Source organism: Crocodylus siamensis, chromosome 4 (assembly GCF_052110815.1).
Source record: "Crocodylus siamensis isolate JL-2025a chromosome 4, ASM5211081v1, whole genome shotgun sequence".
Lineage (NCBI taxonomy): Eukaryota > Metazoa > Chordata > Crocodylia > Crocodylidae > Crocodylus > Crocodylus siamensis.
Window position 1 is genome coordinate 127945655 of NC_143398.1, and position 27150 is coordinate 127972804.

General features: G+C 44.1%; 1 protein-coding gene across 4 annotated transcripts in view; it reads left to right on the top strand.

Annotated features, from left to right (window-relative positions):
* The window catches only part of PARVB (parvin beta), a 115603-nt gene that overhangs the window by 11111 nt on the left and 77342 nt on the right, over nt 1-27150 (top strand). The window contains exon 1 of one of the 4 annotated variants that reach the window (XM_090043771.1): nt 19654-19703. The exons of the other annotated variants lie outside the window; for them this stretch is intronic. Within the exon in view, the coding sequence (XP_089899897.1) occupies nt 19667-19703 (37 nt within the window). The 5' untranslated portion in view covers nt 19654-19666. Of the gene's footprint in view, nt 1-19653; nt 19704-27150 lie in introns of those variants that run through there. 4 annotated transcript variants of the gene reach the window in all.

The window sequence follows — 27150 nt, forward strand, 5'->3', positions numbered from 1 at the left end:
GTGCAGCGCCCTGCACTTGTCAGTGTTGAAGCGCATCCTGTTTTTGCAAGCCCACCCCTGTAACCTATCCAAGTCTTGCTGCAGTCTTTCCCTCCCTACTAGCGTGCTCACCTCACCCCAAATTTTGTGTCATCAGCAAATTTAAACAGGTTGCTTTTCACCTCGTCGTCCAAATCGCTGATAAAGAGATTGAACAGCGTGGGCCCAAGGACCGAGCCCTGGGGGACTCCGCTGCCCACTTCCCCCCAGGTCGAATATGACCCGTCCACCACCACCCTCTGAGTGCGACCCTTCAGCCAAAAATTAACCCTAGTTCTTAGTTTCAGATAACCCTAGATGTTTATCCCAAGTTCTTGGCATCTGAATACATTACTAATATTACAGGGAACTCCCAGCTGTATTAATCTTTTCGAGATGCACTCAGCCAGCCACCTTTTTTCTGCCTTTTTTTTTGTTACAGGAACCCTTTTCGAACCCCTGTCTAAGAGGTATCTTTAGTTTGTAAAGTCAACCAACTCAAGCTATTTTGCACTGGGAAAGCAGAAGGAATCAAGTTCCAGATTCTTGTAGTCCTCATGGTAGCTTTTTCTCTCAGATAGAGTTGATGCAGGCATACTGGTGGCTGCATCTCCCCAATGTGGACAAGTCCAAAATTAGGACCAAACTGATATCTCAACTCAAGTGACTTGGGGGTTGGAGCGTGTTGCTGGAGTAGTGTACAGAGCCCTATTTTCCAGATGTATGCCTGTATTTATGGTTGGAAGCAGAGGGACAGATAACTGCAGTGGGCTGGTGTCTTGTGGCATTTCTTGCCTGACAGGAAACCTCATGAGCGAATCTGTCTCTTACCTCAAACTGCATCTCTGAGATCTATATGGTTTGACTGAACACATCTCGTGATGTTCTGATGCATTACTTTGTGTGATGTGTCTATTACTGTACGTTAATGCAGAACAGTGTCAGTAAGAAAGAGTCTTATTCTGCAAGTCTCATGGTTGAAATTAACCCCATTGGAATCTGCTTGGCTGGGGAAGGGCTATAGGCCTGCAGGACTGAGCCCATAGCTGGTTAGGAGCCTGAAGACGGGGCTGTTTTTGCTTACCTGGTATGGAAGTTCAAACAAGTACCAGCAGTGGCTGCTAACGAAATCTGCCTGAGCCTATACTCCACTCTCCATGTCTAGTGGTTCTGCCTCGCTCCTTTACGGCAGGTGCACTGCCAGATCCAGGGTTGAAATTGCACTACGACTCTTTTGGGGGGTCTGCAGCAGTGGGAGCTGGAAGTAGCCACCGCTGCTGCTGCTTGAGCTGCTTAGAAAGGAGTGGGGTGGGGGCTCTGATCTCCTATGGTGGGGCTCTTGTCCTTTTGGGGGGCTCATGCCCCTTAAGCCCCATTCCCCCCCATATTTTGAATTCTGGCCAGAGCATGAAGCACCCTTGCCTCTCCAAAGGTGGTATGATCCTGCCACCAGGAAGGAGGGTCTTACTGCCATAGAGGGGCTGTGAGCATGCTTGCATGCAGAAGTTTCCTTGTAGATTCTGTAAGCAAGGCCTAAGTCTGTCCTTCAGTGATGTGTGAACTGACTTCTTTGTCAAATATGTGTGAACTGATGATTCTGGACCCCCGCCCTGCTCCTGTTCTGCAGAACCAGGCTTGTAGCAGGAAACAACTTGGAAGGTAGCTCTTCTCATATCATCCTTATCTTATTAGCAAGGTGCTCTTGTGTTCCTTTTATTCCTTGCTTTCTTGCCAGGATATTTGTGTCTCTCCTTTTTTCTGAACCTTTCTTCTCAGTCAAAAATCTTGCCACAAGGATCTGCAATGACGATTCTGACAAATGATTATAAAGCTCCTTCCCATGGTTGGGGATCCTATTTCACAGCTGAAATACCATTGAAATGCCATTGCCCTGTGAAATGAAACTTCAAGCATAAGAACACACTGGAATAAGTCTTAATGTTTTTTCAACCAATGGGACTGCAGCATGTGTAAAGTAGAGAATATTCTAGGCATTAAATGCCATGCTTTCCTGACCATATGTATATATTAGATGACAGCTCATCTGATTGGGATGTGTCCAGGTCCATGATTTAGTTGAGAATAACAGTGGGGTGGCAGTGGGTTCCTGTGAATAGTGCATTGGGCTGGAAAATGGAAAGTCCTGGTCCTTTCCCTAATCTTCCATGTGTGCAGCATTTTCCTTATTTGACAGCTAAAAGGTGTAATGCTCAGTGCACATTGGAAACTTGCTTGAGAACTATGGTTGAAGAGGCAAGGATTGTATATTATTGATGTATGCACAGGCAGATATTTCAGGGCCCTGCAAGAGATGTAGATGGCACTTAGTGTTGGAGTTGAAGAGAACTGCACTTGAACTGCATGTAAAGGGTGATGTGTGCGTGCGTGTGTGTGTGTGTGTGTGTATATATATACATAAAAATAAAGATGAAATGTACTCTTTTGCACGTCATCTGTTTTAATCTGTGTCTGTTATCACTGCTACTTTATGTTTAGTAGAAGAAAGAATGGAGGCAAATTGCTCAATTTGGGGGTGCATAAGGTATTTATACCATATTTGTTCACACGCATCCTCTTTTTAGAAGGCCATAAGAAGGAAAAAACATCTTACCATGGAGTTCAGGTAAGTACCAGAGGTTGAGGTCTCCAGGTGTGGGGGCTGTGCACCAGGGCTGAGGCCTGTGGGCTGTGTGGCAGGGTCTGGTCTGCTCTGGCGCAGTGGGGCTGGGGCTGCAGACCATCCCTGTGTGCAGTCCTGATGTGGTGCATTTGGGGAATGGGGCTCCCCATGGGTCTGGAAATCTGGGTGGGTGGGAAGGGGGAAGGTAGATATCGGGTGTAAATATCATTTACTTGGACTTCAGGAAGGCCTTCAGTATGGTATCTCACCCCATGCTGGTGAACAAATTAAGAGGCTTGGATGATTACACAGTCCGGTGGGTGGCAAATTGGCTAGAGGGTCATACCCAGAGAGTGGTGGTGGATGGGTTGGTATCGACCTGGAAGGACGTGAGCAGTGAGGTCCCGTAGGACTCAGTCCTTGGACCGATACTCTTCAACGTCTTCATCAGTGACTTGGATGAGGGAGTGAAGTGTACTCTGTCCAAGTCTGCGGATGATACAAAACTGTGGGAAGAAGTGGACACACCGGAGAGCAGGAAACAACTACAGGCAGATCTGGACAGGTTGGACAAGTGGGCAGAAAACAATAGAATGCAATTTAACAAGGAGAAATGCAAAGTGCTCACCTAGGGAGGAAAAATGTCCGGCACACCTACTGCCTAGGAAATGACTTGCTCAGTAGCATGGAAGCGGAAAGAGTTCTCGGAGTTCTAGTGGACTCTGAGTTGAACATGAGTTGTCAGTGTGATGAAGTCATCGGCAAAGGTAACTGCACTTTGTCATGCATCAGCAGATGCAAGACAAACAGAACCAAGGAGGTGATACTTCCCCTCTACCAGGCACTGGTTAGACCACAGTTGGAATACTGCATGCAGTTTTGGGCGCCACACTTCAAGAGGGATGTGGATACTCTGGAGAATGTCCAGAGAAGGGCCACTCATATGGTTAAGGGCTTGCAGGCCAAGCCCTACGAGGAGAGACTAGGTCACCTGGACCTCTTCAGCCTCTGCAAGAGAAGGTTGAGAGGCGACCTTGTGGCTGCCTATAAATTCATCATGGGGGCGCAGAAGGGAATCGGTGAGGCTCTGCTCACCAAGGCGCCTCTGGGGGTCACAAGAAATAATGGCCATAAGCTAGCAGAGAGCAGATTTAGACTGGACATTAGGAAGAACTTCACAATTAGAGTGGCCAAAATCTGGAATGGGCTCCCAAGGGAGGTGGTGTTCTTCCCTACCCTAAGGGTCTTCGAGAGATTAGATAGGCACCTGGCTGGGGTCCTATGAACCAAGCACTCTTTTCTGCCTGTGCAAGGGGTTGGACTTGATGATCTATTAGGTCCCTTCCGACCCTAACATCTATGAATCTATAAGATGCTGCTCTTGCCGCACCCTCTCCTACCCCCCAAATTTTCAGAGCTATGGGGATTCCTTTTCCTTGCATATAATATGAACTACAATTTTCTTGGTTTTAGGAAAAAAAAAGTGTGGGCATGTTGCTTTTATGGACTGCTAACAGGCTGTGTGGCAATTGATACATGGTGATTCAGGCTGAGCTATTTTTTTCAGTGAGAAATCATACCTATTTATGTGCTCTTTTTATGGATTATAATGTTTCAAGGCTCTTTATTAATATAATTTTATTCAGATGATTCACCAATCAGGTATGTGGGAGTACCAATGGCTTCTTTCAGTACAGCTCTGAATTTTATGTCCCGTGAGGGGGAGTATTGTAGAATTAAATGCAGCCACCTAGGCCAAACGTTGGTATGTGATTGATATTTATCTTGCTAATCTTTTCATTCTCTGCAGCAGTCTACAGCTGCTTTCATTATTCTTCAGCCCAGAGAAGTTTCTATGTTATCCTGAGTTTGTGCTTCTAGAACTTGATTAGAAGCTAGTTGGAGTCACTGGGCTTTAGATGTCTTTTACAGTCAACCCTATAAGTGGATCTAAACAGACATAAGATTGTCTAGAAGGCTATATCTGCTGGCCATCTAAACAAAGGGGTTTACAGTTTGACCCTTGGCTGCAGTCTGCCTTGGCCCTAGAAGCTGTGCTGGATTTTTGCACTGCCTTACTTAGCTAGGTTTTGCTTGCTTTTACAGTTAGCTTTTGCCTTAACGGTGCTTATCTCTGCAATGTGACTGCAACCTGTCTGCATGTTGTAGACTAGGAGTTTAGGAAGTCCACTACTGGCAATCCCACAATTCCCTGTTTTGTCTTTTGGCCCTTTTGCACCCCACTTCCTCTCTTGAAAGCCCATACGTAGAGAGAAGGCAGGACAGAGAAACAAGCTGTCCACAAGCCAAATCCTAGAAGAGGTCTGCTTTATGTGATGCAGCAGAATGTGGTGGTTTATTGTTGTTGTTTTTTGGGGGGGCAGGGGGAGGGGGTTTATGGCTATCCCTCAATATGACGATAATGTTTACCGGGGTTGGTGGGGGGTATCTTAAGATAGCTGAAGAGTCTAATATGTGCTCTGCAAGTTTTTCCACAGATACGACAGGTCCAGAATGTTGTGTGCTTTCCTTCCTCCTTTGCCATTTTTCAGCTTCCTGATGCATCTTACTGGTATTATGTAGATGGGCAAAAGCTCCTTGTTTGGCTTTCTTTGGTTGAAGGTGCTATCAAGGTTGACTTGACAGAGTATAGACATTCCCTGTGTTTTGAGACCTGGAGGCCCAGCTGCTGAACTCCTTTCATAGATAAGATGTGAGGGATCACATGCCAAGCAACTTGAGGCAAGATCAGGCTGAGGAAGATTCTGCTGGTAACAGCCATAGCTTGCTGCTTGACCTACATACATAACTCTTCCATAATGCAGAGTGATTCCATGGTGGAGGAAGTACTGGCTGTGCATATGAACAGGCAGGTATTTATGGAGCTAATAGTATGCAACAGATTTTTCCAAGCTTCTTAGGGGTATTTGTATGTCCATGTCCTTTAAAGGGGAATTGGATGCTTAAATACCTTTTAAAATCTAGGCTTGTGTGTGTATGTGTGTATTTGAATGTGTTAACTATCATGTGAAGGGGCAAAAGCCATTGAGAACACTTAATGATTACTTGTTAGGGACATCAGGCAAGTGAAAAATTATGATGCTGGCACATATAAACATGAATGTTGTATCTTTCTCAAGGGGTTCTTGATCATTTTTGCAGTTGCTGGAGCATGTAACCGGAGCTTTTTTGTTTCCCTTGCTCACTTTGTAGTCTTGTCCTACTGTTCCACATAACCAGCATTTCCACATTTGTATTTTAGTGGGTCATGCTCATATGCACAGCAGCAGAGACATCCCTCAGACCCATTGCAGTTATCTTGGTATGCCTCAGAGCCAGCAGGAAGCAGGGAGGACAAAAGCTGGTTATCCCCAGGATTTCCTTTGTGCTGACCTCAGCTCATCAAAGCAATCATGACTTAAGCATTTTTGTTCTCTCTTAAAGTATAATAACCTGCCCTGTTTAGTTAACCCAAATCCATGTCTGTTGGATGCGATTGATGTAACAGTTCTAGTTAGCTGTCATTGTATCAATTTTACAGATACTTTATTCTCCACAGACCCCTCAAAGAACTAATATGCCCTATGTTCTCAGCACCTTCTGATCATTTCATATATCCTTTAACCAGTCTTCATTGCCTTGAGGCCTGCACCGCTCAGTAATACGATCTTTTGGGCTCTTGTGTTAAGAAAGCTCTATCCATCTGTCCCATCACAGTCTTTCAGCAGACAAGGACCCCTGCTGGGAGGCAGCATTGTTTCTCTGGATGGATTTTGTCTTTGAAGTGAGTTAAATACATTAAGTAGTACTAGTAAAGCTTAGTGATTCCCTTAAAGGCAATAGAATATCAAGTGATCAAATAATCTGAATTGTATGCTATGCTTTGCAAAATATGAAAGTTTGTGCTAAAGTTTCCTCTCAGCATATGCTTGTTGTTGTTTACTTTCTACCTGTTCAGTAACATGGATGTATTTGTTATTGGCCTTTGCTATCCAGCCTGCTCAGATGTACAACCAAAGGTTGAAACTTCTGGAATCTAAATATCTTAGCTGAAAAACAGTGTGTGTGGACACAAGAAAGTCCCAAAATTTCACATATTCACAGAAGTTTAGGGTTGGGAGGGACCCCATGAAATCATTGGGTCCAGGCCCCTTGCTGTGTGCTGGACAGACTGCTGGGGTCAAATAGGTCCAGCAAGGTGTGCATCCAGTCTCCTTTTGAAGATCTCCAAGGTAGGTGCCCACACCACCACTGTCGGAAATCTATTCTACAGTCTGGTCACACAAACTGTAAAGAAGTTTTTCTTTATATCCAGATCATATTACTAAGTCATGCAAGCCTCACAAAACAATGAAAAATGGATAATGAATATACAAAGTGATCAGATACTGCTGAGAACATAGTGCATCAGAATTCTTTTAGAGCAGTGGTGCTCAGCCTTTTGGCCTCATGACTCAGATGAGTGATATGGGGCCAGCTAACACAGCCAGATTCTAGGTTCAGTGCTGCTGATCTAGCCTGCAGGACCATGTTGTTTGGTCTGTGGGGCACTCCAAGGGTCCAGAAATTTGGCAGCTGGGAAACAGCAATTAAAATTGCCATGCTCCACCACTGCCAAATTTTTGGACCCTTAGGGAGCCCTGTGGGCTGAAAGACATGGCTCTGTGGGCTGGGGGTTGAGCAGCCTTTTTTTTAGAGGTCTGTACAGAATAAGGTATCTACAGAATTGACAGTGACAGCTGACTAGAACATAGCCTATTGCATCAGTCATATGGGAGTGGTCACAGACATTCCTAATTTGTTCCCAGTTCTGGCTCTTGCTCTAAGAATCAGGGTCACAAGTGCAGGTTTGTGGGGGGTTTTTTGTTTTTAAAGAATTGGGATAAGATGTAATAGTAGTGGAGAAAGGGAGTAGAAGTTTAGTAGCATCTTGTGACCTAGCAGGCAGGGCACTGAACATTTTTGGTTCTACCACTGGCTGGTAAAGTGACCTTAAGCTAAACCATTTTTACCTTTTGATGACTTTCTCCATCTTTAAAAAGAGCTACCTTTTGTAAAGCAGTTTGAGGTCTATGTAAGAGGTATTACTATCAAAAAAACACTTTTTGACACACAATAAATCCTATTTTAAAATGGTTACAAACCATCAAGCTCTTTTGGCTTTAATGAATTCCAGTTTCTCATTAAATGCTGCTTATTTTAAATGGATGGATCATAATACAAATATGCAGAGAGGAAACTACATTTTTCCATTGAAGTTGCCATGTGTTAGCATTGTAAACTTTTAATTAGCTAAGAAGGTAGCGTATACCAGTTACTCAAGGTGGAGAAATAAACTGATGTCTGAAATGTGGGAGCTGGTTGAGGAGGAGAACAATTATTGTGCATGTTGTCTGTTTCTTACCATTTTAAATAAAAACAATGTGTGATCCACACATTTTATCATGGATCCATAAAACGTATCTTCTCACTTGGTCTGTTTGACAGATGTATGCATACATATTATATAGGCAGTATTTTATTCAGTAGGATAACTAAGGGGTGATCAACTGGAGAAGCAGCCCCAGGCACTACCTTGTAGAGAGTTGCAAAAATAGCTGTGATCAGAGTGGTGGGTGATTGTACCACTCTGATCAGCATGGTGAGGTTTGGTGCTTGTTTAAAGGCTAGGCTGGGGGGTTCTGAAAAGATCTCTTTAATAACTGGGTCTTATTCTAGGGAACTTATAACACACCTTTTGTAGATGAGCTCATTTGCATTTTCACAGACCTGCATGTTGTAAATTAGCTTCTTTTCTACTTTGGATACCATATCATACCAGCAGAGTCCCCCTATGCCTGACAAAGTGTGTTTGTGCCAGAAAGCTTGCAAAGAACTTTTTTCCAACTATTTAGTTGGTCTAATAAAAGATATCACATTTACCCAAAGAACCTTGCCTGCCTGTGTCCTTAGACCATGCTTTTGGTGTAAGCTTGAAATAGGAAAGCTGTAACTGAAGCAGAAACACAGTAACTGTCTAATACAACTTAAAACCTTTGGTTGAGTGTTCAGGTGAAGTTTCCAGTCATCTGAAATAATTTGCCTCTCCCTATTCTGGATCACATTTGTACTTCACTGAGGTTATGCCTACTCATTTATTTAAAAACTCTACTAAATGCATTAAATATGGCATTTGCACTGCAAGCATTGGAGGCCTTTGAGAGAAAACCCAAAGGATTTCCTGGCATTTCCAGTTGATGTTTGGGCATCTGCAAGAGTCAGTGACAGTCCAGTGGGCACTTCCTTTTGTGTTTCCAGCATCTGTTATCTTCAACTTGGCCTTCCTGCAGAGTCATTTTGGTGCACCAAAAAAGCTGCTTTCCTTGAATTACAAGTCATAGCTGTAGCCTTCCTACTATATATGTGAAAACGTATATAGAACATAGCACATTTATTAACTCCCAATTCATCAGCTGGAGCGGAGAGTTCTGTTTTCCTGCTGCTATCTGGGTTTATCTGCCATTTCTCTTTTCATCAGTGAGTTCTATTTCTTGTATTTTTTTCTCAGTGCATTCAGAAAAATATAAAAGTATTAGACATTGAATGTAAATAATTTTGACCTTTACTCATAGTATAGAATGTTGTTATTGAAACCTTTTTTAAGATAAAAGGAAGAACACAGTTAATCAGGTCAAAGCAGACGCAACTACAGACAGAATGTTTCATCTGTGTACCTGTTGAATCACATGAAGAAATAGTTATCCTCCAAGCTGGGTAGAGCAGACATCACTTATTATAGGGTTTACTGTTTGAGTGCTTGTACTGACTTTAATAGGAACTACTTATTGTAACAAGCTCCAAGGCTGGTAATCTTTTCAGGACTGGATCTTTGTTAGAGGCCAGCTTTTAAAGTCTACACGGGCTAGCAGATTTAATTGCCAATTTATATTTTTAAATTAATGCACGGTGAAAGAGCTTTGAATTGTATGGACTGAGTCAAAACTCTGAGACCTTGGTTCTAGCTGTTGCTAACTTGTTGCAAAATGTTGGTAACTGGCTGATTCTTATTGGACAAGTGACTTTGGTGACTTAAATATTTTCAGACTTCAGTGGTCAATGTTTGACATCACAAAAGATGGCCTGATTTCTTCTGGAGGTGCTGAGCACTTAAAACCCAGTGAGAGTTCTGGGTACGCAACACATGAAAATCAAGCTGCTTATTTCATTGCCTTATTTAGGTGCCCCAAATTTGCCTTCAGTCCCTCTCCATCTATTTTCCTTAAAACAGAGTTAATCTTTTACAGCTGCTAATCTTTAATAAATGTTAATTCATGATGGTCTATCTCTTGGAACATTCCTTTATGGTAGGAATATAGAACAGTCCCAAATGCTGTTATGGTCTTTATAAGACACACTGCAGGTCACTACAGGGTTTGCTGAACTGTATTTAAAGTAATGCTTATGCTTCTCAGATATACAGCATGTTGGAGATTACATGCTTTTCTGAGGAAGGGGTATGGGTATTGCCCCAAGCAAGTATTTGGAAGGATGATCTAACAAAAACATTCATTCATAAGGCAATCTGCTTGCTAGCTCAGAAAGATGGTAATTCAATGAGTAAGTTGATTTAGTGTCTTGAAGGAAAGAAGCTTTACTGTTAATTGTATTATGTTAGCACCTAGGAACCCAATCTACACGCACTACTGATTCACTTTTGTTTTCTTTTATCTTTTTTGATGTTTAAATTCTAGAAATGGACTAAAGAACTTTCCTTTTACTTGGGAAATATTCTTATTTAGTAGCAAAGAGTGAGTAAGCAAGTTGCAAATTTCCTTAGACGGTATCTAACTCTTAGAAATGGTAAGAATTCAAGACCCGCCAAGAGGTGCTGGCAAGAAGCAGGAAATCTAAAACTGAAGTTCCATATCCTGGAAGCAATTAATACAGGATATTGGGAGAACGTTTTTGACCTATATTCTCTTGTTCTTTGCCAAGCTGTAGTTTAATACATTTCTATTGGAGGGCCCAGATATACACAAAAAAGATTAGCTGTTCTGCAGAGGATTTACTTGTAGCAGTGATCAACATCCCTAGCAAAGTGCCACAGCATACGAGAATTAAATATGTGCCAAGCCAGGTAGATGGGGGCGTGGTGACTGGTGCCTTTTCAATGAAGAAAGATCTCATTTCTCTCTCTCCTTTGTTTTGGAGAAGAGGCAGACTGTTCTGATGGAGAAACCATTCATAAATTGATGTATGCACATGGTTTTTACTATGCTATGTATTTCAGTGGTTGTTTGCTTTCTATACCTAAAAATCTGAGCACAAAGTGTTGGCCAAAAGTATAGATGAGGGGGAAATAAATGTGCTGCAAATCTGATTTTATTTGTAGATCATAAATTAATTGCTTCACACCCCCAAGATTTTTTAAAAAGTCCAACTTTTCCCCCTTGTAGAATACTTTTTTCCTTTTTGTATCCAGCTCTTATGAATTATTTTAATAATTCCTGAACCAAACAGAGTAAGACCAGAATCCATGGATAATTGCTGCTGAAGTGAATGCTGGCTTGGTCTTTTGGTAGCTGGGAGGCTTAAGGGGAATCTGAATCTGTAACAGAGGAACAAGATGCATGATTTATTTAAATACAGTCGCTCAAATCACTGTCTTTTATGCCCACACAGTTGGAGATAAGATCTTACTTTGTCTGCTATTGTAACAGGCCAGATTTATCCTTAGGGAATCTTAAATTATTTCAACAGTTATTATGCAAGGGATAGTCTTCAAGTATAACATTTGGCCAACTACAGTGTTGTGGTTATTGCTTCAGCTGTAGCTGTCAAACCAAGATAATCTATCTGCTTCTGAGTGCCAAAGGACTTAACCTTTTATTTACATTGTTTCTCTGTCATTAATTGTTTACTGCCAGTGTACCATTATAGTGAAGTTGCAAACAGCTCAGTGGTCTAAGGTAGTGGTCTCCAAACTTTTTTGATCACGTACCCCTATCAGTAAAAAATTTTTGAGCACGCACCCCCAATATATGTATTGTGCTAATATATTATGTACATTATAAAACATGCACAAAAATAAAAATTAATAACATAAATTAAAAAATTAAATTATTAAAATAAATTTAAAAAATAAAAATAAATTATTAAAAATAAATTAAATAAAATAAAAAATAGAAATAATAAAATGTACATTATAAAACATACACAAAATAGAAATTAAATTGTCATTGTTTTTACCTTGTAATGTGGCTGACGAGCTCATACTAGGAGTAGGAGAAGTGTCAGCTCTGCCATTTTCTTGTTGTTCACTTGTGCTTGCATTATTAGTATTATCTTCAATCCGCGGTTTCTTTGCAGGAATCTTTTTAAGCCACTTGTCCATTTTGTGAGGCTTAGTTTAGTTAACTAGATAATATAATCTGTAAATCCACTTAACTGGGCACATGTAAACTGCAATACGCTGAAAGCGAATGAACGAGTGAGGGTGCCATTGTCAACCCCTCTGCATTGTGGAACTCTCATCTTCCCTCAGGATATCTCGCATACCATCCATGACACATGACAGTCTGACATACAGACCAAGTGAGGGCCCCAGTGTCAATCTGTATATTAAATATTAGTAAAGCTTAATTTTTTTCTCATTTTTTTTAGATAAAAAATAAATATAAATAGACGTTCTAATATTTTCTTCCCACACCCCAATGAATCATCTTGCGCACCCCTTGGGGTGCACGCACCCCACTTGAAAACCACTGGTCTAAGGTATGCTGCTGTTCCACTACCTCTTCTTTTCTTCTCAGCCCTCTTTGCACTTCCTGTTCCATTCTGCCACCTTATTCTCCTTCCTTTAGTGAATACCATACTGCAGATGCAGTCCTGTCCTTGGTGAGCTGGGAAAGATGCAGCTGCTAAATGCACATTGGGGGTCCATCTACACTTTAGGCTTTAGCTGCCAAAAACTCGTCAAAAACCAAAACATTTTCTTGAAATTTTCCACTGAAGGGGCGGGGGGAGTTCTTATGGAAAATGTTGAACAGTTTCCATTAAAAAAATTAATTTTGACAGAAAACATGACTAGCACAATTAATCAACATCTCTTTCTTTAAAAACCATTATATTTTCCACTGAAGATGTTTTGTTCCTTTTGCCAGTTTTTGTTCACCACTGGTAGTTGAATAATACAAGCCTGTACAACATGTGGGATGCATTCTTTGCAAAACTTTATCAAACCTCTCTCTCCCCAAAGCAATCATTTGCATTTGTACCTTCTCATCTGTTTAAGGGACACAATGAGTCTGTCCTCTCTTCTGGCTATTCTGGTCTGTATACTTCTGCCTATTTACCTTCACTAGGCATTTATGGATGTGCTCTGGGAGATAGAGGGTGGGTGCTAATTAAGGTGCCCAGAGTGCTATGTGTATCAGCATCCCTGTGCTGAAAAATGGCAGTGGGGGCACTTGAACTAAAGCTCGTCGAATGAGCTTTATATAAAGCACCCCACCACTACTGCACTCAAGATCTCAAAGCATATTTAGAAATGTTAACAGAAAGGTAATGATGTAGTGTGCTTGTCAACTTCTATGTGTAGTCAGACCACTAGGCGGAGACAGTAAGTTAGCGTTTAAGTTTATACACATTTAAATAAGAATGATTTTCTAAGAAAGCAGTTTTTGTAAAAAGTATTGACTTGGTAAAGATAGTGACAGAAACTTTTTATGTGATGGCGACAAACTTTTTATTGCAATAGTGTTACAAGCTTCAGGAAAGAGCTCTACCCTTGCAGGATTGCCAGTAGCCTGATTATTAGGGCATTACCTGGGATGAGTTTAAGAACTTGCTCCAACATGTTTAATTTATGCAAATTAGAACACCTGCAGTAGGAGAAAGTGTTGGAGACTTATCTGTGGCTAGCTAATAGCCAGGTGTTTTGAGCAGTCATTTTGGGATGCTAGAGATGGGAGTTCAGGTTTTAAAATCTCTAGTATATGTCCTGATCACTGGCCTGCTGGCTGTTTTAGCATGGGTGCAGCCCTCTCTTGAAAATGCCCTGAAAGTATTTTGTTTTTAATTCCAGTGTGGGACAGGAGTAAACTGTTTCCTATTCAGCTGTAATTACAGAAGCATCACCCTCCATCCTCTCTGATGCAGGTCATATTTGAAATATGGAGAGGTGACATGATTGTCTTAAAAGGATTTGTCTGTTGTGATGCCAAGAATATACCTCAGTCCTCTGACTTCCAGATCTGGCCCTTGACTGGAAGACAGACTTTTCCCCCTAAACTTTTAATAAGTATAATTTTGGCAGCTTTTAGTGCAGGGGAACAGAGAATCAAATTAACTATTCAAATTAAGTGGAAGGCAAAGTTCCATGATTAGCATCATGACAGCTGTTGCTTAGCTGGAAGGTTCAGCACAGTCCTTGAGTCAGAAATAACTGTAACTGAAATTAAATAGCAGTTAAAATTAAATAGTGGTCACTACTCTGTCCTTTTAAGAGATGGAAGAGTTGGGATTGCCCTTTATAACCTGAATAGTGTTGGCTTAGAGATGGATGGCATGGTATCCTAATAGTGTTGCTCATTTTTTAATAATGCTGAAGTTGCTCAGGAAGAAGGTTGATGAGTACCTGTGGATGAACTGAACTTGTTCTTCCTTATGGAGACGCGAGGATTTGCAAAACTTAAACCCCCTTCGTTTTTACCAGGTTTGCACCACTTTTCAAGTTCTCTTTCATGGTACTTGAGAAATGCCTGAAAACCTCATTGCTGGTTTCATTTCCATCCTACTGAATATTTTCATTCTGTGCCCTTGTAGGCATTCCTGTGAGCTTGAAGCAGTCACCTACTTGCACTTAAGATGCTTCCAGCAACACAGCAACATTGCATAGAACCTATGTAGTATGACATGTAAACAGTGTGTATACTATATTAGTTTGCAAGGCCAGGCCAGTTCACTGCTGCCATGGTGACCATGCTGACTGCCAGTGCTCCTTGGACATTGTGGTGGATAGGATTTGAGCATGTCTTCTAGATGCCATTGCCACGAGTCCTTCACTGGTGGTTGACAGAAAGGTGTCTTAAGGAATTTTACAGGCTTGAGAATGTCTTGTGGTTCAGTGGTTTAAGGGAGTTTCCAAAGTATTTCCAGGGGTTTGAGGACTTCTCGTTGCTGCTTTTTAATGCTACCTTTGATTTTCCTTTTGTTAGGTTGTTAAGCTCCAATATGTTGTATTAGTAAGCACCAGACTAGAAAAGGATACAATGGGCTAAACAGTTGGTGATCTTAAGTGTTGTTACCACATGATTTTATTGCAAGTCTCAAGCTGTTTGGAGATCTTTTATCCCTTCTGATGGAATCAAGTGTTAGCATAGCTCAGAGGTGGCCAAGCGTGCGGCTTGCTGGCATGTGTGGCTTGCTGTAACTTGGCTGAAGACCTGCCCACTTCTCCTGGGATTGCTAGCTCAGGTGCCAGGCTGCAGCTGCGCCGCTTTCTCTGAGGAAGCTGAATTGGCTCTGGGTCGCTCAGCACCGTCCCCCGTCCCCCCCCCCCCAACTCTCCAGCTTCTGCAGAGGATAAGATGTGGCTCCCAGGGTGAGTAACTTTGGTCACCCCGGCATAGATATTCAATTAACCATGTTAAAAAATGTTGATAGCCTTTACTGTTGCTGAGAAATGCCCGAAAATATAATTATAATATACTGAGAAGACTCTGAAAGGAGAAGTGCTCATTATTTTGGAGCGCCTGACTCTCAGTTTTTATATGTTTGGGGTTGACGAAATTGATAATTTTCCCCTCAAAAGAAAGTGCAAGGGTTTTTTGTTTGATTTGGTCAACTCATGGCTAGGCTCTAAAAAAAAAAAAAAAAAAAAGGCATAAGGCCTAGTTTTGGAATTGGATCTGTACAGGTGGATCCCTGTAATTTGTGGATTGGGAGTAAATTTTTAAGGTGCTTTTGTCCCATTTTCAAAAGTGATTTAGGCAGTCTTTGAATTCCCATGGGACTCAAGGTATACCCAAGGGATGTGTGCAGGAGAGCATGCCCAGGTAGTGCAGGTATGGACCCTCACCTGTATCTGCACTGTGGGTGCTCTCTTGGTGCTTGCGCAGTGCTGAGCCTTGCCTGCTCCCACCTGGGGCCGCCTGTATCTTGCTCTCACTTGAACCCATCAGCTCCAGCCAGCACATACAGCTTCCCAGTAGGGCTGCTCCCAGTGGGGCTGCAGCCACCTGGATACTGCTTGGTTCCACCTGCCTCCAGCAGCTCCTCCTCCTCCTCCTTCCCCTGACTCTGCTGCACCACTCTGGGCAGGGGGAAGCTACAGCTGGGAGGCTTCTGCCCCAGCATGCTGGACTCCAGCTCCTGGCCACCTTTCACCCACTTGGCCCTAGGCAACTGAGTGGGAGGAAGGCAGCTTGAACTGGAGCCTTGCATGCTGGGCAGGGGCCAACTGGCTGCAGCTTCCCTCCTGTCACAGCAAGGTCAGGAAGAGAAGGAGGTGCTGGAGGCAGGGAGAGTGGAGCAGTACCAGGGTGGCTGAAGCTGCACCAGGACCTGCCCCACTGAGAAGCTGTGCATGCTGGCTGGGGCCAGGGCTGGCAGTTGTGGGTGGGAGCACAGCATGGGCTGCCCCAGGTGAAAGTGGGGAGGGCCTGACCTCATATTAAGCACCACAGGTCATCTGTGGGCTGGATAGAGTCAACTGGCAGGATAGGTCCGGCCCACGGCCTTATTTTGCCTATGAGTACACTAACAGGTTATTGAGAGGAATACAACTGCTTTTACCACAAAGTAAATGAAAGGGAACAGAGTAGCTTATTCCACTTTTCACTTATTAGCATGGGATAAGAGCAGATACATAGGTGGTTACTATGGACCAGCTGATGCAATGCAAATCTTCTCCTTCACTAGAGACCAGGAGTGGAGTGGAGGAGGCTGCCAGGATCTCTCCACCACTCCAATATCCCCTGCCCCCCCACTCCCAGACTGGGAGGAACAGAGCAGCTACTGATCCCATGCTTTCCCCAGACCAGGATGATCCTGCTCTGGGAAAGGTACAAAGAGCAGGGGAGAGGGGATGGCAGCAAGCCTAACACCTGTACTCTTTCTGTGGGAAGGATTTCTAGTGGTAGACATTTCTGAGAAGATTTTCAGTGCTAGAAATGGATGCCTGCCTTCAACCTGGGGTTTGATTCACTCTTAGGGTAAGTACAGACATTTGGGGAGGTTAAATTAAGTTCAAATGGCCGCCTGACTTAAACTTATCTTGTCCTGGTGCTGACCTTACACTTGCAGACCCAGTCTCAGGGACTGGCAGTCAGCCTGTAACTGTACAGAAGTTTCATGTACACAAACCAGTCTATAATTGGAGAACCCAGTTTAAGATAGACCTGGATCTATGTAGTATCTGACTTATTCAGTTTAGGTCAAACTGGTGCATGGAACTTCTGTCCACTTTCCCCGCCGGCCCCAGCCCTGGGCCTGCTCTTTTTACCCGTTCTGCTCCTTTCTGCATGGGGCTATTTTTGCCCCTAGCCCTTTGCTGCCCCTTGACCAGCCAGCCCTCTTAACCTCCATCCCACAAGCCTGGGTTCTACTCTGGGTGCACCTGCTTTTATCAGTGTTCACTGGAGCTGAGAAAGTAAGTTCTGGTGGGGGGAGGGGCAGGAGGGATGGGGATATAGGTTCTCTGCGGGGGGTAGAAATCCACCCCACCTGTCTGTCATGTCTGCCTCACCACCCCACCCTGGGTCATGGCCTCCCACCCCAGGTCATACCTGCTGCACCCACCTCACCCACGAGTCATGCCTACTCCCCCTTCCCATGGGTCATGCCTCCCTTACCTCCCCCCAGTGGACCCCCAACCCCCCTGCTAGCCCCCAAATCTTGACTTACCTAATATCATGTAGTCATTTTGAATTGATTTAACCTCCTCCTAATACCCTCGAATGTCTGCTCTTAGCCTTAAAGTTTAGCTGAAATAGTTCTGTAGTTTAGGCATACAGAAGTACCGCAGCTCTGCAGCAGGACCATGGTGTAGACTCAGTTATACTGGCAAAAAAGTCCTTTTGCTATTATGGCTAGGGGCAGACACTCAAAAAGCCTGAGTCTGAATTGTTTCAGTCTTTACAGGCTAGTCTAACCTGGCTAAGCTGAACCAGTTTCCTATCGTACAGACATCCCCTCTGGACTGAGGAAATTCAGGCACATGTCTACGGTGGCTCAGGCTAGAAGCTGCGGCGTGCTAAAACAACCCTCCCTTTCCTTCCACAATCCTGAGCTGGGGGGGTGACCCACCCTGCACTGCTTCTGACCAGGGAGGGAGCCAGGACGGCAGGGAGTTGGTAACAGAGCATTTAGGAGCCCATTAAGAAAACAAAAGCCTGTCTCACTAGTTCAAACTGTTCTTAAACAACCTTTTTCAAGGAAGGAATGGAGGGACATTACCAGCTGGTCTGTTGATTAGCTCCAAAAAGCCCTAAGCAGACACTGTCCTGTCTGCCTTACACAGACACCTCTCAGCATTAGCTAGCATACCATGTGCTGGATGCTGTTTGTGCTGGGGGGGAGGAAGGGCAGGGGGAAGCTAGGCAGAGGGAGGAGCCAGCCCTGCTCTTGAGCAGACAGCTCAGGGTTGCAATGCATTTGGGATGCTGGGATGACTCTGGTTTAAGTTAAATCAGGAAGAGGTCTGGGACATTGTCTTTCGGTTGTCAACCTGTTTGAGCCAAATCAATGAAGTCTGATACTACATTCAACCATGTTTATCTCAAACCGGTTTCAGCCATTTTCAGACTGGTTTCTGTGCACTAAACGTATGTTCTGTTACAGGTTTAAACCACTTTCTGATCACTTAAACCAGTTTATGTGCAATGTCTCTCCCTACCCTATAGCTTATTCTGTTTGAGGAACTGGTACAAGTCACAATAGCAAAAGTCATCTTTTGCTAATATAAACTGCATCTCCACTGGTACAGGGAGGAGTTGAAGAGTTTACAGGATAATTATCTTGGTAAACTCTTGGAGCTGCAGGGGGGCTTGCCAGACTGTTTCAGGTAAGTCATTTTTTGTGGGCCTTTTTTAAAAAAGGTTCTTTCCAGAATTATGTATGTTTTTATACCATAATTTGTTTTCATCACTGTCTCCATTTGCACATTTATTAGTTCAGCTTATTTTCCTGAGTGTTATAAGTTATTTTTTCCTCTCTTGCTTCTGTTTCTATATTTCATTAACAGAGCTGAGTGAGTACAGGAGAAGAAAAAACTTACATACTCATTAGAACAAAAGCTGTGAGCACTTATTCTGTGTTCACGCAGCACTGAGAATATCCAGGCAAATGCTTGAGGATTTGCACTAGAACTGTGAATGGTCCTGCTCTGAACTTTGTAGCTTCATTTTTGTCTGCGGTCAAGGGACAGCTTCCTATTTTCAGAAGCTGTGGTATGCAGAATGTTACAATATAACTGGAGCTTAAACCTCAAAGCAATCATAGCAGCACAAGGAACTAGAAAGTCTTGCTAATAATAAGCCTTTGCCTGCAGACCTGATCAAGTGCCTTTTGAATAGGCCTCATTCCTTCTTCACTTGAGTTTTCCATTTAACAAGGCAAAATTCTCGCTTGATTGTGTTTTGGCTGGTGGGGTGAAGATGTCTTGATAGCACGTTCCAAAATGCTGCCTTTGGAAAGGCCTGTGCATCCTGTTGCCCTCTCAGCAGTCAGTGTGACCAGGCTTCTAGCTTCCCAGCTCACAGTTTAAGGCAGAAAATGATTTGAATCTGCTTATAGGAAATCATCCTTCTCAGATTTCAGGCTACCAGACAGAGACCTTGTTTTCCTCCCCCTCCTGTTTTTTTCCCCCCTCTCCCAGCACATCCACATACACAGTCCCTGCTGTTTTTACTGCCTCTCCCCGTCATCAAGACCAAATTAACCTGGGTTTGATAGCTAGGCACACCAGTTCCTTGTCCAGGCTGCCTGTCTTTAACGTTTGGGCTGCAGGATTATGCTACAGACTACTGTGTGCTGGAGGGATCCAGAATGGCAGGGCTGCTTTGTCAAAAACGTAAAAAAAGAGGTAGGAAAGAATTCAAGTGCAAAATGTGTTTCTAGGTCTGGCTGTAAGCCTCTGGGTTTCTGTAACCAAGGCACTCCGTCATGGGCTTTTAAAGCCTGCTTTACTGAAAGGAGCGTTACTTCCCTCTGATTAGACTCTTGCTTGTTTCCTTTAGATATAGGGTGGAATCTTTTGCTTTTGTGGACTTGGCTTAAGAAACTGGATTTTAAGAGCAAATGTGTGTTTTCAGCCCTATGTGCAATAAGGAATTTGTGCATGTGTGTTTGTGGGGAGAATAGTCTTTTTTTTTTTTTTTTTTTTTTTTTTTAATTCCACCTTAACTTTTTTGAGTTAAGCAGTTCATGGATAAACAGGGAGATCTATCCATTAAAAATTCTTCTTGGGGGTTTTTGTTTAGTTTTTTTTTGTTTGATTTAATGACCACTTCCTTATCTACTCGATCGGTGTTGCCTTTTAAAATTGAACTCTTGGGACTAAGCCACATTTAAAATTTATCTCGTTTTAAAATGCACATTGGTGATTAGTACTTATTAACAGAGCTCCCAGGGAAGTTCCCATTAAGCTCTCGGGGCTGATACTTTTCTGTGGTTGCACAGACCCTGCTCCTGGGAGGGGACCACTTTTCTGTGGTTCCACAGGCCCTGCTCCTGGCAGGGGACTTTTGAGCATCACTTACCATGGTGATGTAAATGCTAATAAGGAAGGTGAAATTTCAGACACAAACAGCTAGTAAATTTGGCTTGGGTTTTTAAAAGAGATATGATTTGAATGGGAATCAGGTAGGCAGCTTTCAGAGTCTTTGCTTTTATTGTCAGAATGCCTCAAAACATTACTTGAAAGTATTCCCTTATTGCATGCATAGTTCTTACATTAAGAAGGAAGTGGGAATATTAGAGTAAGGAAGGATTAAGAGGCCTGAGGCCTAGATTGGCAGAGTTCAGATGAAGGAAGGGTGATGCCATGCTATGAAAACAAGTTCAGTATAACTAATGATGTTTCTATTCCCTGATTATGTTTAGAGGGTTTTCTAAATATATATATCCCTGGCATGGATCTTTGAAAACTCCTGGCACTCTGGTGTAGTGCCTGAAGACTGGAAGAAGGCCAATGTGGTGCCGATCTTCAAAAAAGGGAGGAGAGTGGATCCGGCTAACTACAGGCCCATTAGCCTGACTTCTATCCTGGGGAAGATCCTAGAAAAGTTTATTAAGGAGGCCATCCTTGAGGGACTGGCCCAGGCTAACATTCTAAGAGCCAGCATGGGTTTGTTGCGGGTAGGTCTTGTTTGACCAATCTCATTTCCTTCTATGACCAGGTGACCTATCACCTGGACAAGGGAGAAGAGATTGATGTCATATATCTTGACTTCAAAAAAGCTTTTGATCTGGTATCCCATGATCACCTCTTGGCCAAACTGGCCGGTTGTGGCCTTGGCTCCACCACAATCCGCTGGCTGGGAAATTGGCTCCGTGGTCGGACCCAGAGGGTTGTGATTGATGGCAGTCACTCATCATGGTGCCCAGTGACCAGTGGGGTCCCTCAAGGCTCTGTCCTGGGACCCATACTGTTCAACATCTTCATTAATGATGTGGACATCGGAGTCAGGAGTGGACTCGCCAAGTTCGCCAATGACACCAAACTTTGGGGCAAAGCATCCACGCCAGAGGACAGGCGGGTGATCCAGGCTGACCTGGACAAGCTCAGCAAATGGGCAGACGAGAACCTCATGGTGTTTAACACCGAAAAATGCAAGGTTCTCCACCTTGGGAGGAAAAACCTGCAGCACCCTTATAGGCTCGGCAGTGCTACATTGGTTAGCACTACAGAAGAAAGAGACTTGGCGGTCATCATTGACCAGAAGATGAATATGAGCCTGCAGTGTGATGCTGCAGCTAGTAAAGCGACCAAATCGCTGGCTTGCATCCATAGATACTTCTCAAGCAAATCCTGGGACGTCATTCTCCCCTTGTACTCGGCCTTGGTGAGGCCGCAGCTGGAGTACTGCATCCAGTTTTGGGCTCCACAATTCAAAAAGGATGTGGAGAAGCTTGAGAGAGTCCAGAGGAGAGCCACACGCATGATCAGAGGTCAGGAAAACAGATCTTACGATGAGAGGCTGAGAGCCATGGGACTCTTTAGCCTGGAAAAGCACAGGCTCAGGGGTGACCTGATGGCCACCTATAAATTTATCAAGGGTGACCACCAGGATCTGGGGGGAACGTTTGTTCACCAGAGCGCCCCAAGGGATGACGAGGTCGAACGGTCACAAACTCCTGCAAGACCGTTTCAGGCTGGACATAAGGAAGAATTTCTTTACTGTCCAAACCCCCAAGGTCTGGAACAGTCTGCCAGCGGAGGTGGTTCAAGCACCTACATTGAACACCTTCAAGAGTAAATTGGATGCTTATCTTGCTGGGATCCTATGACCCCAGCTGACTTCCTGCCCTTTGGGCAGGGGGCTGGACTCGATGATCTCCCGAGGTCCCTTCTAGCCCTAATGTCTATGAAATCTATGAAGAATTAATGCACATTGTTGTTTATGTATGAATATACCTATAAATCAAATAATCCTCAATATATTTTCCTTAAATTTATATAAGGTTAAAACCTAAAATGCACACATTAAATTCCATACTCAAGAAAAGCTGCAAGTCTTCTGCTGCCCCCTTTCTACACTGCATGCTTTCTGCAAGCAAGATTGACCTTAGTGGCAGGTGATGTGCTTCTAGCAAAGGGTTAGGGTACCCTTTCTGGCTGTAGGCTAGAATGGCCCACTGCAGATCAGAGGGGGCAGACAGGCAGGTGGTAGGATCCAGCCACCACTGCCATCTGTCTCCGCAGTCCATAGACAGTGCTTGTCCCACTGGTGGCATGAGGAGAGCACTTGCACCTTGCATCCCTCTGCTGCCAAAGCCTAAGGTCTGCAGGTCAGATCCAGTGGCTTTGTTGACCCCTGTATTAGCAAGTTAAATCTGGAAAGCCAGCTTGGGTTTGAACAACTGTACCTTTTAACCACTTTAAAAAGGAAGGAGAGCCACTGTTTAGGAGCACATCAGCTGTTGTATGGCTACAGGATTATGCAGGCAGAACAGATTACAAGTTAGCTAAATCACCCAAGAGCTGACACTCATTGAAAGGTTAAATTTGAAGCAATGTTGTTACGTTGGGATCATTAAAGAATCTTACAGTTATAACAGTTTTAACAGCTTGTATCAATATCTTTAGCTTTGGTGAAATTGTCTGTCCACCTTTTTAATGTGGTTCGTATGCCATAGGGCCTCAAAATGTGAGACAGAAATATAAGATGAATATTTTACGCTGAGGGATATTATACATGCTTGATATCCAGCTATAAACCAGAATGAGCTCATGTCTTGGAAGTATCAGGAAGAAACGTGTTAACCATTCTAAACACATTTTGGATGCCTGTAAGTTGTTGAGCAGAGGTATATTGTGTTTTTGTTTAGGGCATTAGGCTCCTTTCTTTTACTTTTCGTTATATGTAGAGAAGGGGATGTGAAGAGTGCTGAGAGTACTCTTGAGTCTGTGCAGTATGCATAGAAATAGATGGAGCATGGGTTGATTTGACTCTGTGGAAGGGGAAGAGTGATCCAATGCTGGGGAGATTAGCTTTTTTCTCAGAAAAGGACTAGCTTGGGTCATTTCCCAGTTTGTGTGGAGCTCCTTGTTTTGCTCCATGATGATTTTGGCTCTCTGTCCCTTCTTCCATATGAGCCTGAAATACCCCAAGGGCCAATTCCCCCCCCCCCTTATATTTTCAAATTTGAATTTTTGCACTCTGCCATGATCAGAATGTGCAGAGGGACCTGAAAACTGAAAATGACAGTAGCAAGGGAGGCTGACCAAAATTCAAGGTGTGTAAAGATACAGCTTGGGTTTTGGACCAGTTCACCAGTTCAGTCAGGGCAGGGTAATTGTGCTTCAGGGTAAGTTGTTGTGGGAGTGAGTCAGGAATTGAAACTTGCATCTCTGAATCTTGAAACCATCAGTTCTATTGCTTGAGTTAGAAGATCTAAGCATTAGCCAAGGCTGTAGCAGTCTTCTCAACTTCTGTATGTTCTGACCACTGCTGTAAGTGGACAAAACACCATGTTGAGTAGGCATAGGTTACCGAAATGACAGTTTCTCCTTTCCCTGGTACAGCTTCCCTTTTCTTCAAACATAACTCCTAAAAAAAATAAAAAGCAAAGGTCTGTAAATGGTACTGTCATGGACTTATAAGCACTCTGAAGTTCACAGGGATGGTAAGATCAACAACTTCAGTTAAAGGAGAGGATGTGTACAGACGCTAAAGGATTTTTCCAACTAGTATTGGGGAGAGGGAGCTCAGTATTCTGACATCAGTTCCATAATTTTGGCTAAAATTATGAGTCATTGAACAACTCGGCCAAGATCATAATACAGGTGGGGCTTGGGATTTGAGCTTCTGTTTGTAACTTCCAGATTTGCATCAAGTTGATGATACTGTGTCTCTCTTTATAACATCAGTAGAAAATCTTCTTGTTTATTTCATGAGTTTTTTTTGTGCTCTTTTGAGATTTTGATTTTATAGTTACACTTGATAATCTTTGGGGCTGTATAGTTGAAAAGACAGTTATAGTTGCCACAAAAGGACATCACTGGTTTTTTGCCCATCTACTCCATGCACAGCTATATGACTAAGGAGATTCATATAAAGAATAGACCTCAGCAACAGAGAGAGGGCCTGTACTTTCTGGCCTGGTCAATGGGAATTTGGAGGTTATTTTTAGACTTTAATGTACTGCAAAATAACTTATGCAGATAGTTAGCGTTATGATTTTGCAGAATAAGGAACTAAAAAGGTGTCCAAGGAGAGTGGTTGCTCCTTAAGGAGATGATCCTCCAAGCCCATAGGAAGGTAATCCCAACGAGGATCAAAGGGAGCAGGAGGGCACACAAGCCTCCATGGCTCACCAAGAGCATCCGGGAATGTCTCCTTGCTAAAAGGGTGGCGTACACCCAATGGAAAGAAGGGGACATCACCAGGGACGACTATACTGCAGTCGCTCAGGGATGTAGGGGGGCAGTCAGGAAGGCCAAGGCTGAGATGAAATTAGGGCTAGCTTTCCAGATTAAGGACAATCAGAAGTCCTTTTTCAAATACATAGGGGGTAAAAAGAAGGTTCCGGGTAATGTGGGGCCCCTGCAGGACACGTTGGGAAATTTGGTCGTCACACCAGACGACAAAGCTAACATGTTTAACAATTTCTTTGCCTCTGTCTTCCTAAGTAGAGACCAGAACAGTCACCTCCCTGCTGGGCCCCCCTCGGGCCCCAGGGGAGGCACACCTGGGCCAAGGGTTAGTGAGGAACTAGTTAGGGAACTTCTGGAGGGACTGGATGTATTCAAGTCAGCCAGTCTGGATGATCGCCGCCCTAGAGTTCTAAAGGAACTGGCCGAGGTCATTGCAGGACCCCTGGCACAACTTTACGAGCACTCGTCCTCTGGTGTGGTGCCGGAGGACTGGAAGAGGGCCAGCGTGGTTCCCATCTTCAAAAAGGGGAAGAAGGAGGACCCGGGAAATTATAGGCCAGTTAGTCTTACCTCAATTCTAGGCAAGCTGTTTGAGAAAATTATTCTGGCACACATGCACAAGGGGCCAGCTGGGGACTGCATGCTTAGGGGCAACCAACACGGGTTCATCAGTGGCAGGTCCTGTCAGACCAGCCTAGTGGCCTTTTACGATCAGATCACCAAATCATTAGATGCAGGGGTAGCAGTGGACATAGTCTTCCTGGACTTCGACACTGTCTCTCACCCTGTTCTCATCAAGAAAATGGGGGACTGCGGTGTTGACACCCACACAGTCAAATGGGTCGCCAACTGGCTGGAGGGCCGCACCCAGAGGGTGGTAGTGGATGGGTCCTTCTCAACCGGGAAGGATGTGGGCAGTGGGTTTCCGCAGGGCTCGGTCCTCGGGCCCGCACTGTTCAACATCTTCATCAGTGATTTGGATGAGGGGGTAAAAAGCACCCTGTTCAAATTTGCTGATGACACTAAGATGTGGGGGGATGTGGGCATGCTAGAAGAAAGCAACAGACTACAATCGGACCTAGACAGGTTACAAGGGTGGGCGGACAAGAATAGGATGGGATTCAACACCGACAAGTGCAAAGTGATGCACCTGGGGAGGAACAACTGGCACCATACCTACAGGTTGGGGGACTCCCCTCTTGTCAGCACAGAGGCGGAAAAGGATCTTGGAGTCATCATTGACTCCAAGATGAACATGGGCCGGCAGTGTGGGGATGCAGTCAGGAAGGCCAACCGTACCTTGTCATGCATCCACAGATACATCTTGAGCAGGTCCAAAGAGGTGATTCTTCGCCTCTATGCGGCACTGGTCAGGCTGCAGTTGGAGTACTGCGTCCAGTTCTGGGCACCATACTTCAGGAGGGATGTGGACAGCATGGAGAGGGTCCAGAGGAGGGCCACTCATATGATCAGGGGACAACAGGGCAGGCCCTATGAGAAGAGGCTACGGAACCTGAACCTGTTCAGTGTCCAAAAGAGAAGGCTGAGGGGTGATCTAGTGGCCTGTTACAAACTAGTCAGGGGGGACCAGCAGGCACTGGGGAAGTCCCTGTTCCCCCGAGCACTGCCAGGAGTGACCAGGAATAACGGTCACAAGGGTAGATTTAGGCTGGATATCAGGAGGCGCTACTTCACGGTCAGGCTGGCTAGGATCTGGAACCAACTTCCAAGAGAAGTAGTGAAGGCTTCTACCCTGGGGGTTTTTAGGAGGAGGCTAGATGAACACCTTGCTGGGGTCTTTTGACCCCAGTACTCTTTCCTGCCATGGCAGGAGGTCAGACTAGATGATCTACTCAGGTCCCTTCCGACCCTAGAAACTATGAAAAATGATTCCTGTCACAATAATAGGTTTCATATAGGGTTCATAGGAGTCTATGCTGGGTTCAGTGATGTTTTATTAGTGAATTGGATGCCAGAATTAGGTTTCCTGATCAAATTGGCAGATGACTTCATGCTTCAGCTGGAGTACGGTGCACAGTTCTGGGCCTGCATTTTAAATAAAGTGTAGTGAAACTGGAGATCCAGAGGTAAACAATGAAGTCAGTGATAAAGGGGTTGGATTGTGACTAAACATTTGAAAGGGATAATATTGGAATAGCTCAGGCTGCCTCCATGCAGGAGACTTGGACTCACTAGAGCAGTGGGGGCCAACCATTCTGGCAGGCATACCACAAATTAGCCCCTCACCCTTCCCCAAATGCCACTCTGATCCCATTTCTCTGCAGCACCTACTGATCTGTTTTCTGCTTTCTTACTGTGCTTCCTGCCCAATTTTGATGCTTTTTTTCCTGCCCTATCTGTCATTGTGCTGCCAGTCCCCTCCCCAGTCTGTCACATGCCATAGATGAGACTACTCATGTCACTTGTGACA